The sequence below is a fragment of the Elephantulus edwardii genome, unplaced genomic scaffold (genome assembly GCF_000299155.1).
Source record: "Elephantulus edwardii isolate Elephantulus edwardi_28Jun2011 unplaced genomic scaffold, EleEdw1.0 scaffold00162, whole genome shotgun sequence".
NCBI lineage: Eukaryota > Metazoa > Chordata > Mammalia > Macroscelidea > Macroscelididae > Elephantulus > Elephantulus edwardii.
This window is the reverse complement of record NW_006399912.1, coordinates 1,174,717-1,184,830: the sequence shown is the minus strand read 5'-3', so window position 1 is coordinate 1,184,830 and position 10,114 is coordinate 1,174,717. Positions and strand designations below refer to the sequence as shown.

Below are 10,114 nucleotides of genomic sequence, written 5' to 3'. Positions count from 1 at the left end.
CGGTACATGTCAAGTAGTTCGACTTATTCTTTTTATGTGAAGCCTTTTCTCTGCTTCTTAGGAGCATCATGGTGGAACACTTCCTACATTCCCTTGGTGTTTTTCAAGGTTTATGGTTTCTGGAATTGCATTAGACATGGTAAAAAACTCACAAGAACCATAAGAGATCTCTTTTTAAAAAAAAAACACACAACTGATTAGAGCGAAGTTCATAATGCAAATTGGTTTTCCATTCACCCATTTTGTTTTCTAACATTAATATCTACAATGTAACCACACTTTTCCTGCTTCTTCCCTGTGGTTCTCATTTCCATTCATCTTTCTATCCTATGGCTTCCTGCCTCCTGGACTTTATCCAATAGGCAACTGATGCTCTTTTGACCTTAAATTGTTGGTTATTCTAAGGAGTGAGTGCCTCCCTAGTGATATTATTCACCTCATAGGCCCATCTGTCATTTGGCTAAAAGTTGAGCCAAGGAGGTTAGTTCTATTGCAGGTTTGAAGAGATCACATTTTACAGCAACACTCAGTTCACTGGGGAGATAGCTCACTCACAAGCAAGTGATGAGAATCACATGATATTTAAAAAATTTAAAAAATCTGCATATAATTGGGCCAGGGCAGTTTAAACTTAACGTTATGGAAAGATCAACTACATAAGAATAATACCGAGAATTTAACTGCTGTTCTACTGACTTCCAGGAACAAAACAAAACCAAAAACTTCTTAGCAAGCTGCTCTGAGTCTTCTTCTGTTAATGCCATGGATTCAGATTTGTAAGCACCTGCCAATAAGAATTTACAGATTCTAACTGATTGTCTACAAACACAGTATCGCCAACTTGGCTTTGTGAACTCTTGATTTGACGTGAGGGACTGTATGACATTTGGAATCATAAAGTACATCAAACGCCCTGGATTCCAACAAGTGACTCGGTATGTGCCTCATCCGGCTCAGTAATAAATTCGCCCGCACCAAACCCGTATCAAAAGTCAGTAACTCTCATTTCTTTATATATATATACATAAATTTATAGACTATATATTATGTATATATACACACACAGAAGATGGTTATATGTCAGTCTCAAGATACTTTATTTGCTGGACCTTATTATTTTGGAAAAAAATTTGTATGTATTATATTTGTGGAAAGGTAAGATAATGAATGGTTTGAGATTTTTCTCAAGTATGGAGACTATCTATTTATGAAAAATAAAGAAATTTTTTTGTTTCTTTGTTCTCAATTGATGTAGATAAAGTTTTAAAATGCATTAAAACAATGGTAAAGAAAAAAGAATAATATATAAAGTAAAACATACAGTAACTGGCAGGGATAGATGTCAGTAAAATCTAAGCCCTGTCTTTCTCCCACAGAGCAAAGAAAAAGGAAGGCAGAGGTACAAAGTAGAAACAGAAAGGTTTAATCTATACACTGGATGGACTAGAAAGAGGTAGTTTTCCCAAAAAGAACCAAATGAAGATAAAAGATGAGAAGTTAGTGTCCATCAAACACTGTGTTCACTCCTAACTTAATTATATGCAAGACCACCCTTCAATACTAGCAAAAAAATAACATCTCCATTGTCAATTAAATTAACACCCTACAAATCTGCCACTTAGCACCATTTCCATGTGTAAGATTTTGTTCTTTTCTTCAAGAGGGAGAGGAAAATAAAACAATGTATGTACTTGTATGCATGCAGGCATGTGTTTTAATTGTGAAAGGTCACAAAGCAAAATGATTTTTCCATCAAACCTGTCACACACATTTTGTTTCATAACACTGCATGCGTTTTAACTGGTAGTCAAATCAACTACTGCTCTTAACCAGTAGAAGATGCCCTCAACAGTTATGAACTAACTAAAAGGTGAGGGGTCTTGCATCCAAAGGAGAAAGGCCTAGCAATTAGCTCCAGCAGAGATTTACGGTCTAGGAAACCAATGTGGTGTGGTTTTACTATCACATGAAGTCTGTATGAGTTTGAACTGAGTCAACAATAAATTATACATGGGAACCCTAACTGATGGTCACCAATTTAAACAAGAAAACAAGATGAGTACTTGGGAGACATAGACAGGAAGACAGAGAGGCTTAAAGAGTTTTGAAGGGGTCCCGACTTTGTGGAGATAACACTTTTTTTTCCCTTTTTCTTTTCTTCTTTAAGTTCTGTACAGTTGAGTCAGATCTGACTGGCACAGGAGGAGATTGCCTCTCCTTCTCCAGCAGAGCATCTGATGGATTTGAACCTCGAGCCTTCAGGATTGCAGTTGAGCTTCTTGCACTAGGCCCCCAGGGCTCCCTGATAACATCTTTCTTTGCCTCTCAGGAATGAGGAGAAGTAGGCATTGTCCCAAAGCTTTGGGTAATCTTTGTTTAAAACGAGCACTTTAACTCGACTTCATCTCACATACTTTGGACATGGTGTTAGCAGAGGCTATTCCTGGAAAAGGATTATTATGCTTGCGAAGATGGAGGGTTAGCAAAAGAGAGTACGACCCTCAACCAGTGACTACAACAATGGACTTGAGTATGTCAAAAATGATGGGGATTGTGTACCAATGAGGGAGTTTTTCTTTTGCTTTTCAAGGAGAGGAGCAAATGGGGGGGGAGGGGGGAGGGGTTTGTGCGGGGAGAAGGGTGCAACAATGAATGAATGGAATTCCAAAATCTCTGTAGATGTTCATTGAAATGAAAAATAAACAACCTAAATTTAAAAAAAAAAAAAAGATGAGGATGGCACAGGATAGGACAGAGGTCAGATCTGTTGTTCATATGATCACCATGGGTGATACTCAACTCAATGGCATCTAACAACAACAATAACAGGCAATATCTCATGACTGCTTCTTCAGAGTCAAACCACTTCGTTTACCAGCTCTTGAGGAAACTGGTGACAAATGCGAAAGCCAGCTGGATGTGTCACTGATGGAAGAAAGCAGTGTTCACATCTCAATTATCTTCCTCATTTTAAGAAACACAATCAAGTTTCTTAAATTACCAACCTTCACCCCAACTCCTCTCAGCAGCTGCAGCACAGTCCCCAGAAAGGACCATCCCTCTGTGTACCCTCAGCACATCTGGACTTGCCCCCATGGCTCCCAGCCACCTTGCCTTGTTGGTGTTGGGAGTGCTACGTTTATGTTGACTCATCCTTAGGTGATAGTATAACTGCCCTGTAGCGTTTTCTAGGATGTTATCTCTACGGAGGCAGATCACCAGCCCTTTCTCCTAAGGAAGTGGGTCTGAACCACTAACATTTCATCTAGGAACATAACCCACCAAGGCTCATCCACCTTGCCTTCTTCACTCCCTCCAATTCCATCAGAAGTGGCCCGTCACCTCAAGACCCACTCTTAAAAACCTAACAAAGCTGGACCCTAACCATTTATTTTCACCAGTTTTGAATCAATGGACCTTTTCCTTCCTCTCCACCTCTTCTTAAGTCTTCTTATTCTTGACTTCTCTACAACTGTTCTTTCTCATCCCTTTGCATTTCCAGAATTGCTTTGCCTTCCTTACTCTTAAGTGAGAAGTCTGGCAGTGTAGTGTATTCCATGTAGGATTGCCAGCCACAGGTCAGCAGTTCAAATCTACCAAGTGCTCAGGGGAAAAACGATGGGCAGTCTCCTCCCATAAAGATGTACAGCCTTGGAAACCCAGTGGACGGTCACTACGACTTGGAACCAACTCAGCAGCAGTGGGTTACTTGTAAGTGGGGTCACACCTCTCTCATAGCCCCTTTAGATGGTACACCTTCACCTGTAGTCCAAGACCTTCTTAAAGCACTTACTGTCAGAGCCTGACACCAGGAAGATCGAGAGTCACTTAAGAGAACAAGGTCACTACGAAGCTGGTGTGCTCATCTCTGCAGCCACTCTCTGGCCCTGCGTCTCTGCTCATAAGAGGACAAATTAAGGCAGGAGAGGGCTCGAGCCACAGTCTTTCCAGCCTAAGAGGCTCGAGAGCCAGGTATCTCTATTCAGCCCTCCCAGCCTAAGCCTCAAGTCGTCTTCTCCAATTCAGTTTTGACTAGATCCCACCACTGGTTGTCAGAGCTAAATCTCTAACCAGAAATCACACTTTCAATACAAGTACAATTTTTCTGGAGGCCTAGAGTAGTGAGAAACATGTTTTTCATAAATATTTCATAAAGATTACAGGCTAGAAGAACCTCAGGGCGGTTGTACTCTGTTGCTGTTAGATGCCTCAAGTCGACTATGACTCAGGGTGACCCTGTGAACAGCAGATCTCAATCAGTCCTATTCTGTGCCATCATGGGTCCAAAAGCAACTCGATGGCATCTAACAACAAAAATAACAACCACTGCTCTTCTTTTTTTTTTTTTTTGAAGCCTTGTATAGAGCAAACAGTTAACAAAGTCAGCTGATTAACCACAGAGTTGATGGTTCAAGTCTCCCCAGTGGTACTGTCGAAGAAAAGCCAGCGATCTATTTCTGAATAATCAATCAGTCCCTGAAAACCCTATGGCACATGGCTCTGCTCTGAAGCACATGGGGTTCCTGAGAGTCGGAAATGACTCAACAGCAACCAGAAGACATTACTGTTCTAAAAAATTCATGTGTGGTCAATGAATGCTTATGGACAATGTAGGTATTAAAATTATCAACATGAAACAAAATATGCCTCATTGGGCTGATTTCTTTTAAAAGGCTAGGGAAGAGTTTACACACAGACAGAATCAATCTTGGAAGGGTGGCAGGGATGGAAAGGGAGGGAGAGGAGCAAAGATTGAGGGATGGATGGGCTGCGCCAAGTAAAGGTAATGACAATGGGGGTTTGAAGAGATGTAATTAACTGCATTCACCAAGTTGAATTAATGTAAAATAATTTCTAAAAAGAAAAGCAGTCTCAGAAGAGAAGAGAGCCCAAAAGCAGCATTTAGATTCCAAAATGACAGGACCAACCCCTGCTGTGAACCGCTGCCTTTCTCTCTGCAATCCAGCCTTAGCAGCCCTGGCTTCCTCTAACTCACTGCAGAGCATCATATACCTACCTATCCCTCTCCACAACTCAGTTAACTGCTCTACTCCTACAGGATCTGTTAACTCCTCCTCCCTCCTGAAAGTGGCTCTAGAATGAGCTTCACTTGGTAAGATCACGGGCAGGCCGGAAGCTTTGATAGCACACCCGTTAAACACTCAGCTGCTAACTTAAAGGTCAGCACTTTGAACTCACACAGGAGATCTGGGAAGAAAGGCCTGGTAATCTGCTTTTGTAAAGACTGAAAATAAAAGTTGACCTCAAGTTAACTCTGACACCTGGAGATGATGCTCCAGGACAGGATAAAACTGCCCCATAAGGTTTCCAAGGCCCTCATCTCTACTCACTGGGGGCCCAGTGGCAAAAAAAAAAAAAAAAAGAAAAAACCCATTGCAAATTCCAAGACACGTGGTTTGAATCCACCAGCCGCTCAGCCACAGAAGCATCTCCTCTCTGTGGGATTAACTGCCTCTTAAATCCCACCAGAGGGTCAGCTATGGACTGGTTCCAACTCAATGGTACACAACAACAACAACCATCTCTACTCAATCAGGCTGCCAAATTTTTCTCCTTTGAAGTAGTTTCAAACCATACCCTTCAGTTAACCACTGCCCCTTCAGGCCTCATTTCCCTTCAGGTTGCAGGAAAGAAACTCCTATGGGGCAGTTCTCCTCTCTCACACGGGGTCATTCTGAGTCCGAATTGACTCAATAGCACCCAATAAGCAGATGACAACTTGGGGCGCCAGCAATCTCAGATCTAGTCCCTTCACCTACCGGGGTGTCTTGGCCAAGCCTCTACCCTGTACTCCAGTCACCACATCTGAAAGTCCCAGAACTGTCCGATTGACACTGAGGCCTTGTGCTCTTGGGTTGGTGGCCACTAAGGATTTCTCATTCTTTTCTCCAGCTCAGAAGGTTCCCCTCACCCCACCCCAAACTGAGGATTGTGTGAGGCTGCAAAGCATTGAAAATGAATGTTTAATAAGATTCTGCATCAGTTGTGTAGTTTGGCTGAGTGTGCTGCAGCCCCAGAGACCTGAAAGAATTAATACAGGTCCCCAAGGAGCTGGTGGGAATTGCTGAGGCAGACGCAGAATCTGATTTGATGAATATGAAAGTACTTGGAGAGCGTCAGAGAGAAAGTGCTCTAACAAATGCTCTGTTCAGCTGTCTCCTGCTGTCTAAGGAACTCTCTCCAAGAAGGTGTCAGGGCTGGGGACCACACAAGACACACGCCTCTCCTTCCCTGCCCAGGCAGGCCAGCCAGTCCTTCCTGGCCTTACAGAGGCAGAGGGGCATCCCCTCCTCTCCCATTCTCTCCAAGTTTCTTGTTCCTCCCTTCCAAACGTCCTTCCACCAGCTTCAGCCCAACTCTCACACCTGGTCCTCACAGCATCCTGCCCCAATCATTCTATTCTCTTTTTCCCTCCTCTCCTAATCAGCGCTGCCAGTGGGTCCAACGAAATGACCCCCTCTCATCGTTCTAAGTCAAACGCCTTTTTCAAACCCAACCCTGGGAGCCTGTCCTTCCATCAATCCTAAAGCCTTAGACCCCTGCCGTAAAGTGACAGCCAGGTGCAGGGACCCCACAACTGTAAACCCCCTGCTGTTCAGGGTCTGGAGTTACACTCTCCTTCCCCTCATCCCACCGGCTACAGGGAGAAAGGTTCCTCCCATCGTTTGCCCCGCCCTCTCTGACTGCAAAGAAAGTCTGGAGGAGCAGAAACTTGACATCTCTCTGGCCTAAAAACTTTACATTTTATTCCTTAACACAACCTACAACCACGTTTAGTCATTTTTAAATAGCTTCCATTATTTACCACGGCGGGGAAAGCGGGTGGCGGGGGTGGGAGTGAACGTTTTCCATCAGAATACTGAAGGGAAATGGACATTGGAGACATTGCTGAAAGTGCCAGGGCTTGCCTCAGGATACCACGGGGTATCTCCGCACCCACCTCCACTTCCCCTGGCTGCGCGGCTGAGCTCCAGGGCACAGCGGGATACTTCCAGAACAAAAGTAAAAAAGGCTTTTCCATTCATTTCCTGCTAGAGGAGGCAAGAGACCATCTCCCTTCAAATCAAGACAGATGCTAACAGAGCCCTAGAGTTACTTAGGCTGCCTTTATGGCGGCCCCGGCGACCGGCGACCCCCTGGCTCCCGCCTTACCTTGTCGGCCATGATCATGGAGGCTCCCCCGTGGATGCCCAGGATGGGGATGAAAGTCTGTGAGGAGATAAAATCCAGCATCTGGGCCACTGCCTCCTGGTCGGTGTCGTCCCCGAACACCAGGCCGTGGATGCGTGCCCCGGACATAAGGTCGCACACGTGCGTGATGAGGCTCTTGGGGTCCGTGCGGTTCATCAGCAGCGCCACCACGTTCACGTCCAGCGGCAAGCCGGCCGCCTGCTCGGGGCCCCACAGGGTCCGCAGCTCGCGCTCCGTCACGTCGTGGCTGTGACCCAGCAGCACCGCGATATTCAGCGCCGGAGGCCCCTTCTCCGCCGCCGCGCCCTGCGCGGGGCCACGCCAGACCAAAAGGGCCGGCAACACCAGCAGGGTCCAGTAGCCCAGTCTGCCCATAGTCGCCACTTACGGTACCTGCCGAGGTGGGGGGGGGGGTGGATAGAGACAGGGCCACGGTGAGTCCGAGGTCTCCACTGAATGAGACCCTGCCCCGCCCCCGCTCTAGGAGCCTGGAGTGGAGCTCACTCCCACTGTCCATCCATGATGCCATCCACACCCCTTGACCCACCTCTAACTCGACCCACAACTCTGGTCTTAGCGAAGAGCCCTCTGTGCCCAAGCCAATCCTGGCATCCAGGCCCCCCTCCATCCCCAACTCTACCCAGAGTTCCCACTGCACCCCGCAGGTTGGCTGCTGACCCCAACCCCTCTGCACTGAGGGGAACAGGAATCCCACCCAGCTGTAGGTACACTGATCAAGTCCTCCACCCACCAACTCTGCCGCAGACCAAGTTACGGACCCGCCCCCTGCTCAAGACAGCAAGTGCTCTACAATGCAGACCCAACCTGCGGAGGCCACGCTCAGCTCCCCACCTCCACCCCTGGGAGCCCCCTGGGGAAACACAGGACAAACTCTCAGGCCCCTGCACCAGACCATTCAGAACTGGGGAGTCAAAGTGCTAGCTGGTGTGGACCCAGACTCCTGCCAGACCTGAAGGAACTTAGGGTCAGCTTCAGCCTGTGCAGAGGGGCCTTGGAGCATTTCCTCTAAACTACAAGGGCCCCAGGCCCGCCCTTGTCCCACACGCGTGCAAGCGTGCGTGCACACATACATGAAACACACACACACACACACACACTCTCTCTCTCTCTCACGCACGCCGCGCGCAATGCAGAATTCCAAAGAGGAGGCTCATCCCCCGCGGGCCAGCGCGTGGGAGCCAGCAAAGAACGTGCGTGGGGGGGGAAAAGGTAGGCTTTCGAGATGCGCTCAGGCCAAAACGGACTGTGCAGCCCCTCCCCAGCTTTCCACTGTAGGCCCTGTCCCCAAATCTTAGGTGCACGTGGGCAGCGGGGCTGCACTCGCTCACAGGCACACGCATATTTCTGCGCCCAGCCGCAGACTTCCTTAGCGGTGACCACCGCCATCCGGAGTCCACACACGTCCTCGGGCAGCGCACACGCATGTAGCGCGCCAGGTGCACAAGCGCGCGTGTCTGCAAATACCAGCACAGGCGTGCACGCGTGCACAGGCGCGCGCCCCTCCGGCCAGGCGCCGCTGGTGCCCGGGAAGTTGGAGAACTCGCACCGGCCTGGGCGCTCTCGGCACAGGAGCCGCGGCGCGCGGAGCTGCAGCGCCCCCTGGTGCTCCTCCCTCGTCTCGTCATTGGTGCTCCCTCTCCCGCTTGCTCTCTCCCTCTCCAGCTCTCCCTCCAGTCTAGTAACCCTCCTCCAGGGCCCGCTGAGTCCAAATCTCCCGCTGGGACGTACCTGTAGCCGGAGAAGGTCGAGGATGCGGTGGGGCGCGCTGCGCGCACGAGCATCTCGGCCGCCTCAGCAGCCACCGGGTTTAGCGGGTTCCCGCATGCTGCGGCCCCCGCGCGCTCCCCTGGCTGTCCCACGCTGTCCGCATCGCCCCCACGGGGGGCGGCTATCCCAGCCGAAGGCTCTGCAGCAGGGATCTATGGGGCGGAGAAGAGACAGATAGGCAGGGTCAACCCATGAGCCAGGGAAGAGACTTAGAGGGAACAGGCTGCAGGCTGCAGCACGCACAGCTCTCTGTCGCCCAGGGGGGCTCGACCGGAGAGGGAGAGCTGAAGCTCAGCGCCAGAGACGCCCCCGGTGCGGATCCTCAGACCCTGTAGCCGCCATGGAGAGCTCCCCTCCGGGGCGGATAGGACGGTGGGAGCCCCAGGTTGGCCATCCATGGGAAGCTAACTAGGTACCTTCACCCTCGCCCCCTACCACCTCCCCAGAGCTGGCTGCTTTCTGGGAGTTGTGCGACCAGAAGCCGCTTAGCTCGGGTGGGGGATGAGGGGGGACAGAGAGAAGGAGGGGGAATGGAAGAGGGGGAGCGCTGGCTGAGTTTGCGATGAGCCGACAGGAGGAGAGGGGGAGGGAAAAACGAGGGCTCCCGCGGTCCCGGATCCCCGAGGGAGGTGCGATCAGTCCCACGCAACGACCCTCTTCTGTCCTGCCGCCCCTTCCTATCCAGGCCTCCCACCGTTGCTTCTCAGAAGGGGCCGCCAGGCCGCGCGTCCCGCGCCAGCACTCACCGCAGCCTCTCTCCACATAGTTCTCAGCAGTGGCCGCTCCTGGTCATCTCCAGGGCTGATGGCTGCGGCCACGACTCTCAGCGCGCGCGGGGCCCCATGCTCCGGCTAAGCTCCCGGCGCCTCCCTCCAGGAGCCGGAGCTCGGCTCCCTGCCCCAGTCCGGACAGCAGCCGCCCGGTCCTCGGAGCGCACCCGGGCGCCCTCTCCGCAGCCCCGGCTTCGGGCTGGTGTGTGAGAGGATGAGTGTGTGGTGAGTGAGTGTGGGAGCGCGCGCGCGTGTGGCCGGGGATCCCCGCGGTCCCCGGCCGCGAAAAGCGCGGGCGGGGGAAGGCAGCTCCCTCCGGGCGCGTCGCAGCGGGGCCAGTTCGG

The 10,114-nt window shown here is 50.2% G+C and overlaps 1 protein-coding gene across 1 annotated transcript in view; it reads right to left on the bottom strand.

The window, feature by feature from the left end:
• GRIN2A (glutamate receptor, ionotropic, N-methyl D-aspartate 2A) overlaps positions 1-9,845 on the bottom strand; it is a 547,317-nt gene extending 537,472 nt beyond the window's left edge. Inside the window, exons 1-3 of the mRNA XM_006895214.1 lie at positions 9,747-9,845; positions 8,962-9,152; positions 7,174-7,605 (exon numbers count right to left, since the gene is read on the bottom strand). Of these exons, the coding sequence (XP_006895276.1) occupies positions 7,174-7,587 (414 nt within the window). The 5' untranslated portion in view covers positions 7,588-7,605; positions 8,962-9,152; positions 9,747-9,845. The remainder of the gene's footprint in view (positions 1-7,173; positions 7,606-8,961; positions 9,153-9,746) is intronic.
• Between the last annotated feature and the right edge of the window lie 269 nt (positions 9,846-10,114).